We start from the raw sequence: 27,814 nt of genomic DNA, 5'->3' as shown, positions 1-27,814 counted from the left end.
TTGTTCAATGTAAGATGTGATTAGTTCCAGTGCTGTTTTTGCTTCAGCGTGATTAACTCGTTCAACATTTTCCTCTTGAATATTTTCCTCTTCTTCTTCATTTACATCTTCCTCTGCAGCAACAACCGCTTGTACTATTTCATCATCAGTAAAAAACTAATTTTCAAGTTTGTCATCGGCCGTAATCCATTCTAAGTCCTCAAAAGTTAATGCATCGCAATGGGATACGGTTTTTAAACCATTTAGCATGTTGTCATCGTCGGGTTCATGTTCATTCGGTTCTGTTGCAGTCTGGATGGCAGGGGCAGCAGGATTGTTGTCTTTATTGTTCTCGATCGCATCCAGAGTCTGGCAAGAGTTTTCTCCAGGACTTCGTAAATGTCAAGCTTGGCATTTCTTCGTAGACCTTAGCCAACATGTAAATCACATCCTTGATATTTATGGTCTTCAAAGCAGTTATTAGTCCAGTGTCTCCATTTTCATCCAACTTTGAAAGTATTTCGGAAAGAAGTTTGTGTCTGTAACGCCGCTTAAGGCTTGCAATTACTCCTTGGTCCATTGGCTGTATTACACTTGTTGTATGGGCAGGTAAGTAGTAGAGCTTGATGTCTTCTACTCCCTCACACTGTAGCTCTACCTCTGGATGTGTAGGGGCGTTGTCAAGTACAAGAACAGCCTTTATAGGCATTTTTAAACTTAAGAGGTGATTTTTAACACTAGGAACGAACTCAGACACAAACCGCTCTTTGAATAAATAGGCATCCATCCATGCTGACTTTTGCGCACGATAGTGTACAGGAAGAGACGCCGTGTTTATATTTTTAAATGCAAGTGGCTTCATGGCCTTTCCAATAACAAATACCCCCGCCGCAGCAAACCTGCAGACTAAGCGAATTTCAACTCGTCTGATTACATTTTTACTAAAATATTTCCATAAATAAGACATATTATTCCCTATTTAAATAACATTAGATTTAACGAGAGCTTAGGTTTGCTGCTACGAGGAAGGTAAAAAGTGTTTTTTGACCATACGTCAATAGTATAGGATGAAATAAATAAATTTGCCAAATTTTATCAATATATACCCATAAACAAGTAAACTACAACAATTTTCATTTTCTCCATAAGAATAACATGGGAATTTTCAATTACACTATTTTTGAATTTTCTCCGTGACCGTTAGGCATACAACAGCGCTTCAATATACTAAATTATTTCTTTTTTTAAGCTCTACAAAATGGTTTAGAAAGAAATCGCAAAATTTTTTGTTTTTAGGTTCAAAAATGGGAAAAACCCATTTTTACCCCATAAAACCCCCCATAATCCCCCGTTCCCATGGTCCGATTATGCTGGATCGCGAACTCGTTCGAATAAACGTAAGTTTACACGTTTGTACCAAATTTCATCAAAATCGGATCATTTTTGCTCGAGTTATCGCGCTAACGGACACATATATATATATATAAATATATATATAAATATATATATAAATATATATATAAATATATATATAAATATATATATAAATATATATATAAATATATATATAAATATATATATATGAATTTGAACGGATGGTGTTTTTGGCCTCTAGGGACCTCAAAATGAAAAATTAAATCTGTCTCGGGTCCAGGTCTTACCATGAGTACTACGGTAATAGCTTATTCCCTATATGGGAAATTCGCTAAAAGCGGAAGTTTGTGTGTTCCGATTGCATTAGCACAAACACCAGTCAGTCTCTCTTTATTTACTTTAAAGCCAGCAGCTGACTTTTCTTGGTTTCCCGCAAATGTTCTTTGTGGCAACATTTTAAAGTTCATCCATGTTGTACACCTTCTCAGGATGTAACCCTTCCTTGGTTAGATATTCTTTAAATTTGATTGGACATTCACTTGATGCAATAGTGTCTGCTGACAGTTTTTTGCCACATATGCCTATGAAATGGATTCCGTGACATTTCTTCCACCTCGTCAGCCACCCTCCTCTAGCTACTGTTATGCCTGACATGGCCGAATATATAGTGTGATAACTGAACATCAGGATTTATAGAAAAGAACGAGAATTTTCTTACATACTTTTAATTGTTCACAAAATAAAATATGACAAATACATTGCAATAGAAACTGAGTTACCAAAACTTAAGATTTAATTTTATACCAGTGGATTCATCTCTAAAAGGATAGAAATTTTACAAGTCTCAAAATTAAACAAGAGAGAGAATGATTGGAGAGTTTGGAGAGAGAACTACTTACTAGATCGAAGTCTGATGTGAGAATGACATGTAAGATTCATCTAGGAGAGTCCGTCGATGGGATCCCCCACTACAATTATTTTATTAATAAAATATGCCTTATAAGGAGAATCCTTGAAAAGGATTGCTCTGATTGGTCATGGCTTTCCCAAACAGTGGGGAGGCCTCACAGGAAACTGGACTTCCTCTGCACTAGCGCGTGTCATGAGATAACTGAATCTAGGCTTTTAATAATTTTGTCAAAACAAAGAAAAACTCAAATATACTTATGGTAGTTTTGAAATTAAAATCAATTTTGAATTATTAAAAATAATAATTAAGTTACTCAAATACAATTATAATTAAGGTACTATTGCTCATCATTACACTACAAATTGGCCCCCATTTTCAATTTTCGAATGAAGTAAATTTGCTTTCTCCTTAAGAATAGGTCCACTAAGTGGAGTACCCCTCCGACGTTCTTGTTGAAACCACAACCACAATGCATCGTCTACGACCTCGTTAATTGGTTTTCTCAGTGTGCATCGTGAAGTCAGTGCTTTATTAGATTCCACTTGTGTAACAAAATCTTGTAGCGATTTTTGGTTTTTTTGCCAGACGTAAACTGTACTCTTCCCTACATTCAGTTCATTGCAAATTATTTTTACCGATTCTCCTTTATCTAGGCGTTCAATTGCATTGAGCTTTTGTTCAATTGTCACAACTTTACGCCTACGTTTGTCACTCATTCTCTTAAAGAAAACGCACTAAATATATGGATACAGTAATCACATTAACCCTAGCACTGGCAAACGCTGGATATACGGCGCGAACGGCCGCAGCCGAAATGGCAACGCCTGATATACGGCGCCAATGCAGGTGAACAGTAGGCCTAAATATATTTTTTTTTTTTTTTTTTTAGGTTTGTTCACATTTAGGGCTACTGTTGTAATAAATAAGTTAAATAATACAAACCAGAGTACCCTGGGATTATATATTATATAAGATGTACGGTTTTGTACATGACCTGGGTTGGATGATTATTTGGTACTAGCGCGGGGATACGATCGACATAGTAATAGGGCTATCAAACAAAATAAGCTATATAAACTATATGTTTTTGGAATCAGCACAAAATTTACACCAACTTTACAATTTACCTTATGATGATAAGTCTTACATTTACTTAGCTATACGACGGAATATAAAAACATTTTATAAAAAAATTAATAATGCCTACAATTTGAAAAAAACTAAAAATTTTTTTTTTTTTTAACCATGTAAACCACCTATATTATTGTTCTTTGTCTTATTCTGAACAAAATTATATATAACAATCCATAGTTATGTTGCTATTTCTAATTTTTATAATGGTTTAAAAATTATATTACATAATCAATAATATCCCTATGCCAGTTCAGCGTTACACTATCGCCAGCTCTAGGGTTAAAACTACTAGCCTAGGTCCAAAAAAGAAAATGCACGCAGCAGTATACTGGACAATACTGTACACGGTAATATACTGTATTGTACTTCAACGATCGGTACAAACATTCACATCAACCACAATGATTTAGTGTAGGGTACTGTACACACGGTATGAACGCGACTAGCGATACATGTTTACACCACGGGATTCACTCAAACACTAACCCAAATATTTTACTTAATTTAGGAGAGCATTGTATTTAGACACGTGATCGCTGGTCTAATATCGATCCCACGAGAACAGTTGTTTCAGTGCCGCCCACTTCCTGCCGATCTAGTCCGGTTAAACCGATGTGCTGATCAAAAATTTCCGGTTAAAGAGATGTCGTTTCCGCCGAGTGTAGTCCGGTTAAAAGGTGTCCGGATAAGAGGGAGTCTACTGTAAATAATATCATAGTTACTTGATCCCTTACCCATGATAAAGGTTGTTGACAAGCTAATGGGAGAAAGTATGTGTCAGATTGCTGATACCGTTTATTTACTCTTTTGGCATAGTTTCGAATTGAAAATTTGATTTATTCTGCTTTCATTACCAAACACATAGCTACCATCCAAGCTTAACTAACATCAAATAAATCACCAGTTTCTCTATGAAAAGTGCCATCAGCCTAAAATCTTAGTGCAACTAACATTTTTTTTCAATTTAGAATACTGTAATGGATTCTGTTTTCGGGAAATCCGTGCCTTGGAGTGAACGCCTCAAATGACTCATTGACGGCATCCTTGGGACATCTAAATCTATCTTTCAATTCATCAAATCATAAAAGGGTTTTAGTCATGATAACTAGCTGGTCGTATGCGAGGTAGTGGAGTGGTGTTACATAGTAGTCAACATAGTAGTCTATGTACCACCAATTAGTAGTCAACATAAAGAGATTTCATTGTCATATTCAATATACACAGTCAACACAAGACGGTGATATCACCGCGAACCGTACTCGGTTTGCTTGATGTTTCCCACGGCACTTAAAACTATTTCTGATAATTATGTTAGATAACGGTGGTTTAGCTGTGGTTTAATTTTACGCATAATTTTATCATTAAAACTGTAATAAAATGGGGTTTATCAGTAAACATATCTTTGTTATGATACTACTTTGTTAAGTGCATAGTTTATTTGTTGTTTTAAGTTGTTTGATGATTTTTTCATGTTTTATGCGCCTTTTTACCATTTTTACATATTTTTTTAATATGGCGTTGTGGGTAATGAAATTGTTCGGAATTTATGAGAAACCATATATAAATATTAGTTTTTTAAAAATAATAAAAATAATGGAGCTAATCAGATAAAACCGGCATGATGTCACCTTAGGGCCGGCGCGCACTATCCCGACCACGACCACGACCACGACTCCGACTGGTCGGATACGACCAGTTTTATAATAGGAATAAATGGAACAGCGCGCACTGGTCGACTGGTCGGACCCTGGTCGCACGACCAAATCCAGTTTGGTCGGGCCCGACCCGCTGGTCGTTGCAGCCAAAAATAGCACACGATGTAATGGGACGACGCGCACTACCCCCGACTTGCCTCCGACCCGACCAGTACACCACTCAACCCCCAGTATTCCTAGACTAATCAAACGGTGAGCACTAGTTTTTTGCGCCAGTCTGTGAAGTGACTCATTTGGAAAAATGTCGCAGGATTTTGACACTTTTGAAACCTGTCTTCATATTGACGTAGCTCTTCATAAAATGTTGCAAAATGCCCTTTCAGACCTAAAAGTTAACATTGGATATACCCAGTATAGTGTCTTCTTCCGCTTAACGTACTTACAATACAAATGCACCATAACAACTACTTCTTCAACAATCATCTTGACAATGAAGTTTGTAAAACATTCGTTGCCTTGGTCGGGTCGTGGTCGGGTCGTGCTCTGGTCGCATGGTGAATGACAACCACTGGTCGGGCGTTTGGTCGTGGTCGTGGTCGTGGTCGGGATAGTGCGCGCCCGGCCTTAAACCTGCCTCCTAACAGGTCTGAGTTGGAGACCAAACACCATTCTTTGGGCTCGGACTTGACTTGTGAACCCACCGGGACTAATGATCGAAAGCCGGGACTAGATTCAAGATTCAAATAGACTTTATTCAATGTTATAACATATATAAAACAGACATCTATCTGAATAGAGTCAAAATCTAGATATAAATCATATACATTAAAACATAAATCTACGCAAATATCCATTACAAAAAGTAAATGGAAATTCAAATGAAATATTTTTTTTATCAACAAATTCTTGTAATGAATAAGAAAGTTTTTGAATTATTTGAAATTTGCCTCCTACCGGATGCTTATTGGTAAATATTGTAACAATTTTAATCCTGCATAAGTGGTTTTCTTTGTATAATATTCTAATTTATGCTTAGTTCCGGACTGAGCGTGTGTAGGGAGGTCTCGGGACGGAACGTGTATGGCAGGCCTTAGTGTGCAAACGGTTGTAAAAGTGGTTGCATTTTTAGGAAGAACGGAGTCAAATGTACAACACCGTAAAGGTGTTTCTTGACAATCCACCAGAGAAATACAAACCTTATATAAGCTACAACGTGCGTACAGATGAGGAGGAAGTTAGACCTAAAATTCTGGACTCACCTCAAAAGATACAAAAAATCTGATCAGTTTTTTGTAATTGGTATTAATTACTTTGTAAATTATAATGTAGTTGGAATCCATTTTCTAGAATTAATATAAATGTTAAATATGCAATGTTCAATAATTTCTTAATAAAATAACTTTATTTAAATTACTATAAATCACTTATTATTGGATCGATTTTCATCACCAGATACTCAATGGATGCAGAATTTTATGCTCTATTTCCTTTTTGATGTGTTTTCTGTTGGCTGGTTGTTTTACGTTTTAGCAAAAACTAAAAAATAACCCTAAATTTCAAAATTTTTGTGGTCCCAGGTCAGAAACTCACCTGGTAAAATGGGACAAACTTCAAATCCTTTTACTTCTATATAAAACAAAAGGATTAAAACAGTTTCTAGCTTTCTGTGAATTATTTCCGGGCAAAAACCAATTTTGACTGGCCTATTCCTCAAAAAGTCGAGCAGTAAAATAATTTGCATAGGCTTATCTTTGGGGACTCGTGGGCAGAGCTTTGATTTGTATACAGCAATGGTTTTACACTTATCTCTGTGGTATACTCTTTCTACTAATCTTACTTATTTCCTATAATCAATGCCAAAATCATAGACTAAAAAAATAACCTCATTATAGTTCTAAAGAGTAATTTTATATCCATCCAGCTGTTAGTTCAAACAAATTATATTGCACTAAAACGAACCCAAGACTACTCTAAAAATTAAATTAGAACATCTAGTATTTTACTATTAGTCCAGTCAAGGAATGAGGTGTAGAGTGTGTGAGCAGGTAACTAAGCGATTCCTTCAGAAACTTGTTCAGGGGGCTTAGGGTGTTAACATACCAAAAGTCCTGACTCCTAGGTGTAATCTGTTTAACCAAAATAAACACATTATATACTTTTCTTGTAGAAAATTTCATCTTCTTCAATTTTATAATTTAGTATAGTAGTATACAAAAGGTTGATAGTTTTCGAGATATAATCAAAGAACCCAAAATATGTACCTTGGCTCACCACCTAGGAGTAAGGACTTTTGGTATTTTAACATCCTAAGCCCCCTGAACAAGTCTCTGAAGGAATCGTTTAGTTACCTGCTCACACACTCTACACCCACTTTTGGGTCATTCATTGACTGGACTATATGTATATTTAAATAATCTTTCATCCTCTTACCAATTATATGAAAGTGTCAATGATTATAGCATTACACATAGTATAAATAAGTCAACCCTACGTATGTTATTTCATTTTTATCCAAATGCCGAATTTATGTCACAAACGCTGAATGTTTACAGCTGTTACGTTAAGCAAATGGTATTATACCAAAAGCTAGTTTAGAATGTTAGCATCGGCTGCTGGACTTTTTAAAAATTAAAACTTCATTTCTAAAAAACTGAAACCCTAAACTAAAATTTTATGGCTTCGACATTCCCTATATCTCAAAATTATCTTTCTTACAGCACAAAAATTAAGAAAATCTGTAAAGTGGTTGATTCAGAATTGTGAAATAAAGATGATGGCAGTAGCCTACAATAACATTAGCATGAGCCATGTACCTGGATGAGGTGTTCGGCGTGGTGTGACGTCCAGATGGCTAGAGCCTAGCAGCCCAGAACTGATGTTTAAAAGGGGACCTCCTCGCACTGCTATTCCATTCTCCTGTCAATCAATGTTATGCTATACTAATCACATTCTCAGGTATATAACAATAAAATGTTAACATCAGAACACTATTATATTATTTAAAAGTGAGAATCATTACCATTATTGGTCATTTATACAATTTTCAAACGTTACACATAATAATGAGTTGTATAACGTGCAGATTTTGAGGGGGGGTAAAACTAGCCTATTAGTTGTAGCTATCCTAACCCTAGGCATAGCCTACAAGCCCTAACTAAGGTTATAGGTTGGAAAGTTAACCTTAGTTATAAGTTAAATAGTTATGATAGGTATGAAACACTGTTGAGTTTGTCAAAAAACAAGCGTAGAATGTTTATATGTTTAAAAACCACATGTTTTAAGAGTCCTTGGAGGCTAGCAGCCATCTTGGATAATTTTGAACAGCTGCTGAAGAGTTATTAACCATCTCAAAATACTTTTTCAAACACCAGAATGATTGTAATTTAAATGTCTAGTAAACTGTGAGATTAAAAATATTCTTTGTAGTTTTTTTATTGTTTTACGAGTTAGAACGTCTAGGCTCCAAGGTCTACATTTCACTTCTAAGCAATTCTTAAGACAACTTGTGAACTGCAAATCATAGAATATTTAAGTTTGATTTATAACTCACAACCTGTGCACATTTTAGACTCATTTAACTGTCATTAAAAGATAAGTACACAAAGTGATTAATGGTTAAACTAGAAAAGTAAGGCTTTGACCTGAGCAGTCTTTTCCTGTTTGAAGTTTCCCCACTCCCTCTAGCCATCAACTGACCTTTGCCACAGGCCATTGACCATTCATGCATCACAACTATAGTCTGTCCGTTTGGCTATGATACCCAGCGGGTTAGGGCCTTCTCGGAACTCAACTCACCCTCTCGACCCGTTCGTCGTGCTGGCTGGAGACAAACAGTTAATCACCCACTGTCACAGTCCCACAATTCTGTAATTTTTTTTTGTTTTAAGTTAAAATAAAGATCTGAAAGTTTTACAAAGCTGTTGACAATACAGAGTAATTGTATTGCTTTCAGCTCGTAGATATTAAGTATCCATATCGTTTCTGGACTCATTACTTTTGGAATTTCATGAAGAACTCAAATATACAAAGAACAATTTATTTTAACTTAAAATAAAAAAAGTTACATATCTGTAGGACTGTGACCGTAGGTAGGTAAACTTTTTATCAATGGCCAGCCTGGCGAGCGGGTCTGAGGGTGAGTCGAGTTCCGAGAAGGTTCCTTATCCGCTGAGTATCATAGCCAAACACACGGACCATATCAGCTGGTGTTGTTAACAAAATGAGTCTTAGACCAAAATACTGTCGTTTTATGGACTATGTTTAGGTTCATTTTAAGGCCATAAAATACAAAGGTATAATTTATAATTGAATTTATTGGTATTAAATGCAAAAAAATATTCCATTAAAAAGTTCAATGAAATTATGTGTCTTTCTGCAACAAAAGGATTTTAATAGATGAGTGAACGAAGTGAACACCGCTATGTATCGTGTATAGCGGAGTCCAAGAAAAGTTGTCCACTTGTGTGTGCGTGTGTTCGCATCAAAAACTCAAGAACCGTTGCACTTATAGTGTTCAAATTTTGCACAAATAATTATGACACCAGTAGGAAGACACCATTAAAGTTCTGGACAATTCCGCTCAGTAGTAATTATAAAACCCTAAAAATACATTTTTTAATTTGTCCCATAAGAATAACATTAGAACCTACCTTCTTCTTCTTTTTATTTGTTTATGTTTTGCAACCAACAATTTTGTTGTCTACTTAAGATAGAGAGAACAAATTTTACTCTAAGCTCTTTCATTCATGGAGTAAACAGTTTGGCGTCTCTGAATGTATATCATTATAATTTCACAACTTTCAGAATAATAAATTGAACTTTTCAGTGTTAAAATTCACCTTTACATTACTAGGTGGCGTTCGCAGAGGCATCCACGAAATTGAGCGGAGTCATCAAGGGTTCATATTATATTGTTTTTGTCATAATGAGAAAAAAAAACAGTCGCTTTAAATGCATGCGTTGCGGCACAGAAAACGTACTACTATACCCAGAATGCCAACCGCATGGTAAAAAGCATTAAGCGGTTTGAGAGAGCTTTGCCTGTCAATCCGTAGGCAGCGCCACCAGCGTTGCCATGCAATAGCATAGCAACGCTGGTGGCGCTGCCTACGGATTGACAGGCAAAGCTCTCTCAAACCGCTTAATGCTTTTTACCATGCGGTTGGCATTCTGGGTTATAGTAGTACGTTTTCTGTGGTTGCGGGTATAAAGTAGCATTTTTACTCTTTAGGGAGTGAAAATTGTTTTTAGCCTCTTGGAGTAAAAATCAGCTGTTGTCAACTCAGTTGTAATTTCTATTGTAAAGGATTGCATGTATCGAAATATGTATCGATTTGTGCTTCGTAATCATTTTAACCTACAGTCTACAGTCTCTTCCCATAGCATTTTAGCATTGCAGATACATTAATCCATTCCCACACTCAACACCTTTACTACTTCCTTCACCACCCCCTACATCGTGGACCTGTTTCCCTCTCTTCCCATAGCATTTAAGGATTGCAGATACATTAATGTAATTGCCAAAGACAGTTCCCACATTCTGCACCGCAAGCCTTACTACTTCCTTCACCATTTCCTACGTTATAGACCTGTTTCCTTCCCTTCTCATGGCATTTAAGTATTAGATACGTTTATCTAACTGCCCAAATGGTTCCCCCCCCCCTCTGCACTGCCAGCCTTTACTACTTCCTTCACCACTTCCTATATCGTGGATCCTGTTTCCTCCCCTTCTCATAGCATTTTAGGATTGAAGATACAATAATCTAACAGCCACAGACGGTTCTCACATTATGCTCATACTTTACTACTTCCTAAGCCACTACCTACATCGTGGACCTGTTTTCATCACTCTCCATAGCATTTTAGTATTTGAGATACGTTGATCTAATTGCCACAAACATTCCCCACACTCCGCACTGCTAGCCTTTACTACTTCTTTCACCATTTTCTATGTAGTGGGAATGCTACCATCCCTTCTCATAGCATTTCAGCTTTGCGGATACATTAATCTAACTGCTACAAACGGTTTCCAGTTCCCACACTCCACACTGCTTACCTTATTTTTGTCACGGACCTCTTTCCCTCTCTTCCCATACAATTTTAAGATTGTAGATACCTTAATCGAATCGTCATAAACAGTTCCCACACTCCGGACAGCTCGCCTTGACTACTTCTTTCACCACTTCCTACGGCTCCGACCTGATTCCCTGCCTTCCCTTAGCATTATTGGATTGCAAATACCTTAATCTATTGGTCACAAACAGATCCCACACACCGAACAACTCGCCTTTACTACTTCCTTCACCACTTCCTACGTCACGGACCTGTTTCCCCCCCTTTCCATAGCATTTTAGGATTCAAATACCTTAATCTGATCGTCATAAACAGTTCCCACACTCCGGACAGCCCGCCTTTACTACTTCCTTCACCACTCACTTCCTACGTCACGGACCTGTTTCCCTCCCTTTCCATAGCATTTTAGGATTGCAGATACCTTAATATACTCGTCATAAACAGTACCCACACTCCGGACAGCTTGCCTTTACTACTTCCTTCACCACTTCCTACGTCACAGACCTGTTTCTCTCCCTTTCCATAGCATTTTAGGATTGCAGATACCTTAATCTAATTGTCATAAACAGTTCCCACACTCCGGACTGATCGCATTTACTACTTCCTTCACCCCTTCCTACATCACGGACCTGTTTCCCTCCCTTCGCTTAGCATTGTTGGATTGCAAATATTTTAATTTATTGGTCATAAACAGATCCCACAATCCGAACAACTCGCCTTTACTACTTCCTTCACCACTTCCTACGTCACGGACCTGTTTCCCTCTTTTTCCATAGCATTTTAGGATTGCAGATACATTAATGTAATTACCAAAGACAGTTCCCACACTCTGCACTGCAAGCCTCACTACTTCCTTCACCATTTCCTACATTATAGACCTGTTTCCTTCCCTTCTCATAGCATTTAAGTATTAGATACATTTATCTAACTGCACAAACGGTTCCCCCACTCTGCACTGCCAGCCTTTACTACTTCCTTCACCACTTCCTACGTCGTGGGGCCTGTTTCCTCCCCTTCTCATAGCATTTTAGGATTGAAGATACAATAATCCAACAGCCACAGATGGTTCTCACACTATGCTCATACTTTACTACTTCCTAAGCCACTTCCTACATCCTGGACCTGTTTTCATCACTCTCCATAGCATTTTAGTTTTTAGATACGTTGATCTAATTGCCACAAACATTCCCCACACTCCTCACTGCTAGCCTTTACTTCTTCTTTCACCAATGTCATGGTGGAACGTCATACATTTCTTGGCTGTTTCCAAAAAGAATTCCAGAGCTTGTCAGAATACATTACTGAACTTCGAAAGGTTGCAATGTCATGTGCGTTTACATGTTCATGTAACGAGTCGACAGAAGAAATATTTCTTGCATCACAGTTCATTTGAGGAATCAAAGAAAACTACATAGCCTACGAGAACAACTTTTAATGTGCCCGAAACTGAATTTCAGTCAAATGGTAAAAAAATCCGTAGCTCTGGAGGCATCTAAAGTAGATTCAAGAAGTATTTCCATGAAAAAGCCAGTATGAATGTTCAGATGTGTTGAATATTGCAACCCAACTCACCTAGTCTGGATTAGTGATGGACCATCATATGTTTTTACATTGTACATATGAAGTTGTTTACTAAATATAATTCTGTGTTGTGTTTGTAAGACAATAAAAAGAGTTTACAACAATTTTAATCTTTCATTAACTTTAATTTCACCAACAAAGATTATGGGCCATTTGGAATATTAAAATAATCATTTGACAGTATTCTGTGCTTAAAAATAAGTAAAATGAGTTTTGGCTATAGAATTGAACCTTTGAAACGAAATAATTATGACACTTGGAAAATTCAAGCTGAAGCTATATTAATCCAACAAAACCTAATGGAATATGTATCTGGGGAGAACAAATGTCCTGAGGATGAAGTTGGTAAGAATGCCTGGATAGTTAAAGATCTTAAAGCTAAATCAGAACTAATATTGATAATTTCACCTAGTGAATTGAAATTAGTAAAAAACTGCAAAACTTCCAAAGAAGTATTGGATTGCCTGCAGAACAATTACCAAAGTTCTGGTCCTGCAAGGAAAGCCACATTATTAAAGCAGTTAATAGTTCATAAAATGAAAGATGGAGAAGATGCTAGGGATCATGTCAACAAATTTATGGAGATTGTTGACAAACTTCAAGAAATGGACATCATTATCAATTCAGACTTACTTAGCATTATGCTACTTTACAGCTTATCATCATCATTTGAAAATTTCCGTGTAGCAATTGAGTCTAGAGACACTTTACCTTCTTCTAATGATTTAAAAATAAAAGTAATTGAGGAGAGTGAAGCTAGGTCAAAAGACACTTGTACGAATAATGAAGATACATTGTATTGCAAAACAAAGCAGTTCAACTCCAAGAAAGGTATTCACAACACTTATAGTCATAAGAAACCAGATGAGAACAACACTACAAAAGTAGGTTTCAAAGTTAAATGTTTTAGATGTGGAAAAATCGGACACAAAGCCAACAACTGTAGATCCAAACAAATGGGAAATAGTTTTTAAGCAGAGGCTGAATGTTTCTCTTCAAATTTGAACATTTTAGGTTCTACTTCATCTGATTGGTGTTAGTGGATGTACATCGCACATGTGTGGAGAGAAAGAAAAATCACAGTTCAGAGATATCAAAAATTCAAACGGAATTTTGAAACTTGCTTCTAAAGGAAAGACATCTGACGTTTCTGGAACAGGAACGGTTTCACTGGAATTAAAAAATTCTGAAATCATACATTTGAATAACACTCTGTTTGTACCAGACTTGGCAACAAATCTAATGACTGTCAGTAAAATAACAGACAAAGGATTTAAAATGATTTTTGAAAAGGAGAAAGCTGTCGTCCAAAACCAAAGAGGAAATGTAATTGTGGCAGCTGAACGTCAGGGTGGTCTTTATTATGTCAAAAGTACAAAATCTGTAATGGTAAATGAAAAATCAAACTATACAAAAGAACCTGAGATCATAGATTGGCATAAGAAGTTAGGTCATCTAAACGAGGTTGACTTAAAAACAGCTTTAAAAAATGAATCTTTGAATGGATTAACCTTCAACATGAAAGACAAAATTGGAGAATGTGAAACGTGTATTAAAGGAAAATTGACACAAACACCATTTCAATCAAGAAAGATTGCAAATAATGTAGGCTTGTTAGAAGTTATACATTCTGACATTGTAGGTCCTATGAAAGTAACTACACCTGGAGGAAATAAGTATTTTGGAACATTCATTGATGAACATTCAAGATACTGCTATGTATATTTTTTGAAAAATAAAGACAAAATTTTTGAACGTTTCCAAGAATATAAATATGAGGTGGAAAATCAAACAGGAAATAAAATCAAGTTTCTGCAAACAGATAACGGCAAAGAATATTGTAATGGTGAATTTGACAAGTTCTTGAAAGAAAGTGGTATAATTGATGTAGATTTTTGTGGGCTTCACTCACCTTTATTTTTGTTTGTGATGTCCGGGACTCGTCAAAACACATAAACACACATATATACAACACAAAATCGTCCACGGCATCAAGGTCCGACGTTTCGCGGAACTGAAAACAACGTTCCGCTTCTTCAGGGTATTAAAAAACTATTTTTAGCCCGCACGCGGGTCGAACGCCTAACCACGACTGCCGGATCAGCTGAGCTTGGAGGAGGACCGGTGGGGCACACGGGAGGGACTAAGGCTAACATATCTTGTAGTGTCAGCGTTCGCCGCTAGAACTGCTAAGTTGAAAAAAATTTAATTAATTTTTTTTAGTTATAAAATTAACTTTTTAATTTTTCAAATTAAACTGTCATAACATAACCTAACCAACCAGACTTGCTGATAATATAAAAACTGTATAAGATAAAAATCTAATTAATGATTACTTATAATTTTTAATTAATTATAAAATTAATTTTAAAATTTAATATTATAAAATTAAACTGTCATAACCTAACCTAACCAACCAAACTTGCTGATATGAAAAATTTGTTGACAAAAAGTTAGTGCTGCCAGCGGGATTCGAACCCGAGACCTTTTGAACACCAATCCCAAACGCTACCACCTATGTCACGAACGCTGCTGAAATCACCTCGTTTCGTTACGGTAATCGTGTTGCCTCAAGAGAAGACATTAGCCACTAGAGATATGACGTCACTACACCTTTAGCCTTAGTCCCTCCCGTGTGCCCATTCCGGAGGAGGACGGGCGGGGGCGGGGGTAGGTGCATTGTCCATTGTTGATAAGCCATTCACGCTCCTGGCCTTATCTCGTAGTTGTTCTAGTTCGTTTTTAACAATGTTTAAGTACACCGTACTGACATCCACCGATGGTCGTGAGAGTGGCTCACGACTCTGCCGTATTTACGGCAGAGTCGCTTTTCATGGCAATAGAAGACGGGAAAAAGTACAAAATGGAGAAATAAAATTGAACTACCAACCCACAGAATACATGGTTGCTGATATTTTTACTAAAGGATTAAGCGAACCAAAACATCACAAATTTCAAAAGTGCCTAGGACTTTTACCTAGCTAAGTTTGGTGAGGGGGGATGTTGAATATTGCAACCCAACTCATCTAGTCTGGATTAGTGATGGATCATCATATGTTTTTACATTGTACATATGAAGTTGTTTACTAAATATAATTCTGTGTTGTGTTTGTAAGACAATAAAAAGAGTTTACAACAATTTTATTCTTTCATTAACTTTAATTTCACCAACAAGATGAAGTCAATTACATTTCCAAATGCATCAACAAACAAAATTACAGTGGTTCAAATTCGAATAGAAGATTTAACAAGCCTTCAAACACACGCAAAATAGACTTTAAAGATTCAGGAATAGAATACTTCTGCTTCCGATGTGGCAGAAACAATCATATAGCTTCAACGTGTCGTACCAATTATAATGACCTCAAATATTTGTCCTGTAATCGTAAAGGTCATGTACAAAAGGTATGCATAAATACTCTACTTCAAAAGAAACAAAAAATTAAGTACATTGAAAAACAACCTAGTTCAAAATATCTGTGTGACAAATCAAACCTTCTTGATGAATTCTATCAATTAAATCAAGTCTGTTTTGTTGACATAAATACACCAGAAAGTCGTCAATCCCCTACTCAAAAATATTACATTAACGTATTGTTAGAAGGGAAAATTCAAAGATTCGAAGTTGATTCTGGAGCTGGACTAACATTACTCCCTGATAAAGATTTTCACAAACTTCATTTGCAAGCCAAACTAAGACCAACATCCATACGTTTCCGATCTTACACGTCCGGAATATTTGAACCACTTGGCATAGCTGAAGTTGAAGTTACATGCAACAATCAAACATCAAAAGAAGAACTTTATTTAGCTCCTGATAGATTTTCCCCAATCTTTGGTCGTACATGGATAAGAAAATTTGGCATAGAACTTGGCCAGATCGACCAGTAATTCAACCTTCAAGATACATTTTGTTCAAACAAAATTATTGCAATTCAAAATATTGATGAAGAGAAGTACCGGCATGCTGAGATATTCAAGACAGAATGCATTTCTAGAATCACTTGTTCCCTAAAACCACAGAAAACCAAGAGAAAATTCAAGAACAAATACCACTACAAGCCAAAACGGAATCTCAAGAGGATACCAATTAATTATGCGAGTAAGAAGTTCAAGTGTGGGAGATCGTGTACAAACTAGATGGTAAACCCCTACTAAGTCACCACCACCTACGAATGCCATTGCACAACCATCATCAACCGAACCTAGAGGTGAAATTGTTCTTTTTAAAAATCCTTATCATTCTAATCAAGGTTCAAATAATGCAGCTGAGACAATCTCTCATTTAAATAATACGATAGACGACCACCATCAATCACCATCATCTTCAAGACACTCATCCTCTACAAACCCAGATTCATCAAGACAGACCAGTACCCGGAGATCAAACAGGAACAAGAAAAGTTAGGTTCTACTTAAAGATTATGTTGCCTTTAGGCAAACCTTCAAGCGTGGGAGATTGTAGGATTTCTATATACCTTTCTTAATAGTCAGCTGTCTCAGTTCAGATGTCTATATATTTAATACGCTAGGCATATTTTTGTCATAATTGTTTTGGAGGGGGGCTGCTACCTAACACCATGTCCAAGGTGTCATTAGGTCTTAGCATGTAGTTTTGCCATCAAACAAAAAAACTTTAGAATTCCATCAGGGCTCTGCCCCAGTGGCCTTCAAAGTTCCTATGTTATTCTTAGGGAGAAAATGTTTGTTTACATTTGAACAGATGAATACTTTGAAATTGACACTAATATTTTAAACAGCTGGTTATACTAAAATTTTAGACATGTGCTGTAAAGATTGATTTTTCACTGTTTTAAACCAGTTTCTATTTGCACAAAATCAAAACATAAACAAAAAAACGTTCGGCATAATGGAGACTATAAGACGTCAACCAGGACGGCCAATAGGAGGAGGCCGACGAACATTTAACTTGTAGACGCGAACAAAATACAAATATTACTATTGCCATTGATAGCGGAATACAGCAAGCACCCTTCCGTGTTGAACTTAAGTGTGCTCTCCAACAGTCGCCTGAAGATTTCACATTCAATTTAGGACAGTTGGATAATCGCTGCATAAGTAGTTGATTTTGGAAGACAAGGAGGCGGGTAAGACTACATCGGAAACAGAGGAGATATTAGATGAGTGGCAAATGCGTCGGGAGCAGAGTGTTTTATGTTAACGTTTTAAAGGTAAATGTTAGAATATATACCTAACATCAGAAAGAGACTGGAACAAGATTGGGAGATGGGCCATTATGAAACGCAGTTTGTCACAGGACTTGGACATGGACAGGATATTAAGGCGAATATGTGGAGATTTCACCTGGTGGATGAGGAAGTATGTAGATGTGGAGAAATAAAAACCACGAGTCAAGTATTTATAAATTGTTCACTTCAGGAGACAAATAGGAGAGAACAGGAAGAGGTCTTGGATAAGATAGGTCTAGAGATGAGAAAAAAAAGATGAGTGACAAGAAAACCATTGAGACGTTTAGAAAAGTAGCTAGGGAAATAGGAAAAACCAGGGATACATACAGGCTTTTAAATTAAAAAAAAAAAAATAAACAAACAAAAACTAAGAAAGATAATTTCTTTTTGTAAAAAAATATGACTGACTTCAAAATGCTCTAAAAAGAATGAAATAATTCCAATAAAGTAAACTTTTTGTATTAGTCAAGCTCACGTATTTTAAGTCGGCGCGGCTCTATGATGATTTTTGATACAAAATTTAAAGAGGATGTCCACATTGCAGGTGACTTATCTATAACTAAAGGTTATTTGATTATAATCTTATAGTGATATTAACGAGTATCTTTAAAAAGATTATAATGTATTTACATATTTCTAACTTGGAAAAGTAACGTTTCGTTTTAATTTTAAACAAGCTTCTTTTCCCTATCATAATACCAAAATAATTTATTTTCCTATTCATATAGAACATTTGTGAGTGTTATTTTCACTATGCGATCATTCTGAAGTAAACATAAAATACAAGAAAATACTTACTTATATATAAAAAAAAAAAAACAGTTCAGTATGTTTTTTTATATATTTATGTTATCCAGCTACAATTTATTGATTTTCAAAATACACTCTCAATATTTCTTATTTTATTTATATTTGCAGTTAGAGCCGCGCCGACTTGAAATACGTGAGCTTGACTAATACAAAAAGTTTACTTTATTGAAATTATTTCATTCTTTTTAGAGCATTTTGAAGTCGGTCGTATTTTTTTACAAAAAGAAATTATTTCATGATTTTTAGTGACTGTATAATTTGTTATATATTAATTACTTGAAGTATTTTGATAAGCAAAACTGTTTGAAAGAATCAAAAGTGCCACAGAACAATCATTATTTTTAAACTGCTTGAGTCACCTGTTCAGTTTACATAATCAATGGGTATAAAAATTAACATTTTAGATTGTCCTTTAAAAAAACAAAGAGTTGTCCATTACATTAGGCCTAATGAAAAAAGAATGTCTTTCCTAGAGACATTGAAATGCCAGACATCATTGTTTCCTGCAAATGGTGTACTTCTACATTATAAAACGAAATACAGTAAGGTATCAAGCCTTTTGGACCAATAAGAAAGTTATTCCTCAGCCACCAGCACAAAAAAATCTCTTAAAAGTAGAAAATTGGTTGTTATCACGTAAGTTATATTACCTTTGAAAAATATGTATATGAAAGATTGGTTCAGCTAAAAGTGGTGTAAGGGGTAGGTGGTTTTGTTTGCTCAAGATGTAATCGAAATTGCAAATCAGCTTCCCATTTCCGAAGCAGGCATAATATTATTGACAGTGAAGAATATTAATAAACATTCCACATCTTCAAATGCATGTTTAGTAATTAAAATATTTAACACTTTTAAGATGATTGACGATTATGCAATCTCACACCTCTTATGTTGTTTAAGGAATAATTGCATCTAATTTATGTTTAGACCTCTTTTACGAATGCTTTGGTTTTCACAATACACCTTAAATTGTCAATATCATACAGCTATTCGCTATGTTTTTATAAGTCAGAACATTCAATACTCAAAACAGAATCATACACAAATCAGGTCAAACGTTGAAATACCTTTTTTATAGTCACCAAAACAAAATGCATTTTTTCAATGTAACTTATTTAGGCTCCATGGCAAGAAATAATTTATTAATCAATATGAAGCAACTGTTTCATGGAGAAACTGACTGTAGCTTCATTTAAATGGTTTTAACTAACAGCTGTAGGAATGTTATTATTATTTATTGCCTTCTCTGCAAAAATGTAAACAAATAAATGTTAAATATTTAAGGTTTTCAGCATTTTTCACAAAAAAAATATTTTTCTTAAACATAATGCTATATAAGGTACCAAATAGAAACTCTCCTGGTTATTTTGGTGGTGGAACCACGCTGATCGGTAAAAGAATCACAGAGAAACTGGTGAACATACATAGAAAAAAAAACATCGCCACAAACAAATTGAGAACCTCCTCCTTTTGTTGGTAGTGGGGAAGTCGGTTAAAAAGGAATGAAAACTTACCCATGAAGAGGTGGGGAAAGGTTAGAGTGAATCTCTATTATCCCTATCGCTCAGGGCGGTATGGAAAAGGGAGTCATGCTGTTAGGCTTTTGGACACATAATGTGTGTGGAAAATGGTCTTATGTGATCGTTGGTGGAAACCCAATGCGGCTATGAGTAAGGCTATTTGTAGAAAACACTTTTTACAAGAAATGTTGATTATATCGATCTTTATGTACATCTTGAGTATTTCCATAATCTTTGAGTCAAATCTTTTAAAGTCATCAGAAATTATGACTGTTATTTGTTTTAAAATAACGCATGTAATACTTAGCAATTGCTCGAATTCGAGCAACAGGTACGTTAGTAATTATTATTTACATTTGTTGTTATGATTTTTGTGTTAATTCTAATTGTGAATAAAAGACAACTACATGAAAACTATTCAACACTGACACAACAGTATATTACCGATGAATTTGGTTAATTAATGGACGAGAAGTTAGGATTGTTGTTGACTGAGATTTGGTTGATTTGCCCATACAAATAACATTGTGTTCACCAGTGACACAATGTAAGTAGGCTGTGAAGTAGGCTAGGTGCTAGGTGGAAGACAATTGTTGCGCTCACGTTCACTCATCCCGTTACGCGCAGAATAAATGTGCTACTAGTACTGTATATAATTGACATTGATAATACCTACTCCAAAGAAGAATCAGATATGTTGTTAAGTTTTATGGAGATGAAAACAACAGACTGAAGTTTGTTTACTCTATATATTGAAAATAAGTCAAATATGGCCAATCCAGAGTAAAACCATAGACAAATAGAATAAATATAGACCGCGTCTGCTGGTAGCATACGGCTCCTGCCCTCCTTGCCTGCAGCAATGTGCGCCGGAACCTTCATTTGGCAGTCTATATTTATTCTATTTGTCTATGGTAAAACACACTAGGTATGAAAAATTTAACAAAGCACTTAAGGAGATAGAAGCATCAATCAGCAAAAACTCTTCAAAGCTTTCAAATGCAAGTAAAAATAAAACTCCTAATAAACACTCCTCAGGTATAAATAAGGTTAAAACCTCTAGCATTATAAACATGAATTCAGCACAGCACAGCCTGCTGAACGTGCCTCTGCACTCGCTGAAGGCAGCGGATCTAGCGCTTGCTGTGTCGTGACTAGACAGCTCTAGGGTAGGGGAGCGGCTGCTCTAATACTGGCCTTCGGCGGAGGTGACAATCACCCATCCGGCCAAGGCCCACATAGCTAATGCAACCACCAACTGTTACAGATATGTGTGCAGCTGTGACAGGACTGAGCTGGAGACGATGAGGGGACCAACTCCGAAAGGGTCCAGTCTCTGACATTAGCAGGCGTAGTGAGTGGGTCACGATTCGGCTGCTAAACTGCTAACCTTTTATTTTTCTTGTTGATAATCATTGCTGAGCGTAAACAAACGGAATCATTACCCCAGGTGGGTACCTGCTCAAGTGGGGATTCCCACTCCTCCTTTTTGGGGGACATGCCCATGGATTCTGGGGAGGGCAACAATCAGCTTACTTTTAACAATGATGATGTTACTGTGCAGAACACCGCAATGGAGACAGAACCTGGGGAGATCGCGTAGACGCCAGAGATACCAAATTGTAAGCCAATCAGGTTTGGAGTACCTCAAGGATCAATTCTAGGGCCTTTGCTTTTTCTTTGCTACCTGAGAGGAGTAAACAGCGCATTAATCTATAAGCTTAATAGTAAGTTGTGTCATTACGCTGATGATTCAAATCTCGTTTTATCAACTGCCTCACAAGAAGAAACTGAAGTGTGTTCTTACATTGAATTGGAAAACCTTGGAAACTATTTGAGAAATCACAATTTACTTTTAAATCCACAAAAAACTAAATTTGTAATGTTCAAGACAGCTCAAAGTAAAATACTACTAGAACCTTTAATAATACATGATAACCATAACATTGAACACGAAAAAAGTATAAATTTTTTGGGTCTGACAGTAGATCAAAATCTGAGTTGGGACGAACATGTGCATAAAATTTTGGGCAAAATTAATTCAGGAATTCACGCATTATCTAAAATGTCTTATTACTGTGATCTGAAAACATTAAAAAATATTTATTTTGCCCATGTTCACTCTCATATATTGTTCTGCATAGCGCTGTATGGTTCAACAAAAAATTTAAATTTGGAAAAAATATTAAAACAGCAAAAACGAGCAATCAGGATCATGCTTAAGTTAGAGTATGATGCACCAGCAAAAGAACATTTCAAAAATCTAAATATTTTAACTGTTTACGGGCAATATATTATTGAAACTACTCTCATTGCAAAGAATTGTACAACTATCAATTTTAAGTCCCCAGCTCATTCGTATAATACTAGAAAGAGAAATGAGGTTATCCTGCCACATAGATTAAAGTTTTTTGAAAAGAAACCAACCTACACAGGATATACTTTTCTTAAATATATTCCAGAAAACATAAGAAGAGAAAATAATTTAAATAAGTTCAGGAAATTGCTGAAAGAATATTTAATACAACTGGCCCCTTACTCCATAGAAGAATTTTCCACCTCCCAGATATAACCTACCGTAGATATAAATATTTTTTATATTACTTTTCATTTTTGTTTGGTTAACTGTAAATAGTAGATTTTAATTAGATTTAGTATTGTATTATATATGACGCTATTTACTGTACAAACTATGTACAAAAAAATGAATAAAGAACTTTGACTATGACTATGACTATGACTATGACTAGATCTTCTCGAAAAGTTCCTTGACAGTAAGAACTCCACCCAAATACAGATGTAGTTGACAATTTAATTCTTCCAAACTTAAAAATGCCTAACAATTCTCAAATATCAACAAATTTGTTGCCTAAGAATAAGTTTAATTCCCGAACTATTACAGAACTAGAGTTAAAAGAGATAATAGATTCCTTTAAACCCAAATGGTCTGCTGATTATGATGAAATTCCCATTAAGATTATTAAAGATGCAAAATCAGTACTTTTATCTCCGTTACTCCATGTTATTAAAGCATCCTTAATATCAGGAGTGTATCCACCAGAACTAAAAATATCTAAAATTGTTCTTTTGTTTAAAAAAGGTGATTGTAAAGATTCTGCAATCTATAGGCCGCTTTCAATCCAGCCCACTCTCTCTAAACTCTTTGAAAAGTGTATGTTATCTCAACTAGTAAAGTATTTGGAAGTAAACAATTTATTAGATCTTGAACAGCATGGGTATAGGAAAAATAGATCTACAGTTTCAGCTCTTACATCATTTATTAAAAATGTGGTTTACTATCAGTGGAAAAAGTTGGTATGGTGTCTTGGCAGAGTCTCACCAAGCAATTGATCAAGTTAATAATGAACTATGTAATCTTAACTTACTATTGAATGAAAATAAAACCACGATAAGATAATCAATTTTAAGAGTAAAGATATTTCTCAATTAAATCATTCACATAGTGCGCAGCTTCAACTTTCTGATAATACTACTTTTTTGGGCCTACAATTAGATCACACTCTTAACTGGACAAAACAATTTTTTATTGTTTAAGGTCATTTAAATAAATATTTATTTTATATATATATGTATAATGTATCACTTTTCTATCTAGTTATTAGGCGATATAATGTATGATGTATTGTTCTGAACACCATTCATGTATACTTTTGTATATCTGTGAAGAAAGTGTCTTTGAATTGAATTGAATCAACTGATGTCCTTGAGCTTTGTCATAGGTTAGACGCGGACCGAAACAAGCAGCTAGACACCAGCAACGCCAGTGATTTACGGGCAGATGCATCGTCCGACTCTGAGACTGTTTCTACAGTTATGACCAGAACTGAATATAGATTGTCTGTTAGAGAAAGAAAAACAGCTGAAGGCACGTGGGTCCCAAACAGACTGTGGAGAAAGAGGAGGTGAGAGTCCATGGGTTACCCTGGGTAAGGTTCCGGCGTATCACCAATGCATAGAATCGGACCCGATGGAAACCTTGGCTCTTCTCAAAATCCTCCCCCAAAGAAAAATAAAAAATTGAACCGATCATCAGATGCATAACTGGGCGAGCTTAATGCTACATGCAGCTATTAAAGCCGCAACGTCATCGGCGGAGACCGACGGGGCCAATGACTCCCAGCAGTAGTCTCGATTGTAGCCACGATGGAGACCCAGCCTGCAGTGAAGACGCAGTAGCTGCGACGTTAGGTGGGTGATCAGAACCCCGACTACAGCGGCAGGCGGAGTTCCTCAGGTACCGTGACGACACTGGGATCTGTGTGCTAAACCAGATTCTCCTAGGACTAGGTGGACCTGTAGACAATTTTCGGGAATGACGACTAACGACAATCGAAGGTCATCACGTGGCTCACACGCGGTGGAAGGGGCAGTGACAGGGTTCCGTGCGATGACCCGGATTCCCACTATACGACACCATCGACAAGTGTCCGTGCAACAAGCAGGGCACACCAACGACTGAGACGACAGGCGACCCTGCAACGAGCGGGATACCCATACGACAACAGTGACAGGGGTCCATACGATGAGCCGGATTCCCAGACGAAAGCACTGACAGGGATCTGTGTCAGAAACCAGATGCCCAGAAGACATTGACGACCAATGGGAAGTGTAACTTGAGCCTCCAGCAGCAGCTGTGGGCGTTACAGCAGACCCCAGCCTGCAACGACGAATGGGGGGGTGTGGAATGAGCCTCAGCCTGCGGCTGTGACGTCCGACCGGCGACCGTGAACCCCAGGCTATGGCGGCAGAAGGAGTTAGCCCATGTTTGATGTGTCATACCCAAGCGCCTGGTTGGATGTCGTGTGCTGAACACGGAAACAATTTCGGCGGTGGCGACTAATGTTCATGGAAGGCCCAGACGTCTCACTGCGGTGGAAGGGGCAGTGACAGGTCCAGGAGGATTGATCCGGACCACGGCAATCTGTGTGAAAAACCAGATGCTCGAGAATGCCGACACTCTAAATCTCAGCCAAGGTGACGGCACGGTTGAGTATGAAAGTAACATCTTGATGCAAACCCTGGAAGGCCAGCCCAAATCTCCGTACTGAGGCCAATCCGGAAACTAAGTGTGCTGAATAGCACGTGGTACTTGAACCTGGCATGTAAACTAGTGTTATATGGTAGGCCTACAGTTTGGAAAAGTATGTCACAATTGTTAACTGAAGGCTATTGTTAGTGTATTCATTTTTTATTGACAAGCTTCATTATACCACCTTAAATAAAGAATATATGAATATGAATATAATATACCACAGACCTGTGCTCGTAGTAGTGGAGTGTCTGCTGGGGTGAGATCTCCTGGATGTAGAGGATAGTGGATAGGGCTTGGACCTTGTCTTGGGTAGAACACAGGCTCCTTGCCTGGTGATCCACCATCACTGAAAACCACCAAATGTCATTACATTGGTTAAGGCAATCACTGATCAATAGTTGAGAATAACAGTACACTTGAGTCCGGCTAATCCAAGCTAATTGGGACCAACTGCTTTTTGGATCAGCTGATTGTTCAGATTAGTGGAAATGATTTAAATACAGTACAACCTCGATTATCAGGGGATGATTGGGGGGAAGGAGATCACGGAATATTGAAAACCACAGATAATGAAATAAAACACCTTTTACAACTGAATTTACATTTGCTTTAGAATTACGAGTTATTTTCCCTAGGAGGGTATATTTTGCTATTTGGCCGCGCACCGATTGTTGAGGTGAGCAAGCGGCGGCAGCGAAGCTAGCGAGCGCCCTTTGACCCGGCTTATCAGTGCCGGGATATCCTAGATTTTCAGGATAGCATAGGACGGACATTCTAGTCGTGGATCCCGTACAGTGAGGAAGAGCGAGTGTGTGTCTTGTGGAGACGACTGGTGTACTGGTGTACGTTGGTGGTGTACGGTACAGTGGGACTGGTGGACAATGAGTGTCGGCGTTCAAGTTGGGTAGTGACCCACTTGTGGTGAGTGGACGACGTTTTATTATATTTTGGTTTAAGAGTTGATAGTTGACAGTAAAAATATTCATCTCTTATTTGATTGCGAGAGTTATAGAGTTGTAACCGTGCTGGTCAAAGCCTGTTGGTAGTTAGTATTTACAGGTGTCAGGAATAATATTAAAGTATATTCCTGACGGTTCTGGGCAGGCGCTAGAGCGCAAATAATATAATTTATTGACTGTGGTAGATATTATTTTGCGTTGTACCAAGAGTTAGTTACATTACTAATAACTCTGAGGCCCGACAAACCCAGGCTGCACGATTTGGCGTGCGTAGTTGGAAGCACGCGGCCAGTAGGCTAGTAGCTAATTTTATTAGCCTAGTAACAGAAGCCCAGCTAAGTAATATAACAATGATATAGTAGCAGTAGTACTAGTAGCAGTAGGGTTGTTATTGATTAATCATTTGATTATTTTAATTTAACCTGAACAGCTTGTTCAGTAATCCAACACGTTATCTTGGTTGCTTGGATAGCAGAGTAGCGGCTATCAGATAACATATTTATCTAGTGTTTGGAACGTATTTAATATTTATTTATCTGCTACTAAGTAGCTCAATAATTTAATAATAGTGCAATTGACATTTAGCTTTGCTTGTTTGGCTTGGTATTTATTGAGACCAGCTACTAGAGGTTTAGTCACTCTGCCTATAGTATACTTGTACTATGGTATTATTATTGGGTGAACTGTTTGATTCTTAGCAGAGTTGTGTATTGGATTATAGTGGCCTGGTAGACCCCGCCTGGTGATAACTCGCGTTGTGGTTTTTATTGGCAAGTCGTCGTGTAACTCACTGTGTTTTAGGCACTCTGGGTTTAACTATTGGATAGTTAGGACGAAGCCCGAGTTGCATAGTCAGCAACGACCCCCCAGGAGTGTGGAGAATCGGCGTAGGCCTGGTAGTGATTATTGCACGTTTGTTTTGGTGACTTGTTTTTGACTTGTTCACAGTGCCCGTGTATGAGCCACAGGGCCGGATTTACCAATAGGCCTGGTAGGCCCAGGCCTATGGGCGCGAGCTCTCCTAGGGCGCATGGCTGAGAGTAAAATTATTTTTTTTATATCTAAAAATAAAAATAAATATCATAAGTTAACATATTTTGCGAGTTATTAAAAAAAAAACACTGGAAAATAATATGCATTCTGATTTTGAAGTTCATTGGAAGAAATAACTGTTCAAAAATTTACTATTTTTCAAAATTACGCATCAATTTCGTTACAACATTGGTTACGGGAGTAGGCTGTAGGGACGTTGTCAAGCGCCCGAGCGGTACGCATCGTATTGCCACTGCCCTGCCACTTAGCTGGCTCAGCGCTACTGATGGAAGTATGGAAGATGGAAGTGGTTAGGGGCGCATGCGTGCTAGACACTGTTACCACCCTCACCTCACAAAACAAAAGTTATTAACTAATCTTTTGGTCAGTTTACAACAACCTGCAGGATTAAGTTAAAATATAATAATACGTTTTGTTGAATATAAAAAAATGAGTTTATCTTTAAAATTCACCAACGGACAAAATATTAATCTGAGTTTGCAATAGGTTTAGACAATATAGGCA

The 27,814-nt window shown here is 36.9% G+C and overlaps 1 protein-coding gene across 2 annotated transcripts in view; it reads right to left on the bottom strand.

The window, feature by feature from the left end:
* Positions 1-27,814, bottom strand: part of LOC128983245 (E3 ubiquitin-protein ligase RNF38) — a 186,972-nt gene that overhangs the window by 143,519 nt on the left and 15,639 nt on the right. For both annotated transcript variants that reach the window (XM_054402489.1, XM_054402482.1), the window contains 2 exons: positions 25,524-25,644; positions 7,866-7,968 (listed from right to left, as the gene is read on the bottom strand). In XM_054402489.1, coding sequence (XP_054258464.1) covers positions 7,866-7,968; positions 25,524-25,644 — 224 coding nt within the window. The remainder of the gene's footprint in view (positions 1-7,865; positions 7,969-25,523; positions 25,645-27,814) is intronic.

Source organism: Macrosteles quadrilineatus, unplaced genomic scaffold (assembly GCF_028750875.1).
Source record: "Macrosteles quadrilineatus isolate MER2022 unplaced genomic scaffold, UCM_ALF_1.0 Scaffold_1__1_contigs__length_201487025, whole genome shotgun sequence".
NCBI lineage: Eukaryota > Metazoa > Arthropoda > Insecta > Hemiptera > Cicadellidae > Macrosteles > Macrosteles quadrilineatus.
Note: the sequence above shows the minus strand (reverse complement) of the source record. Positions and strands in the feature narration are given on the sequence as shown.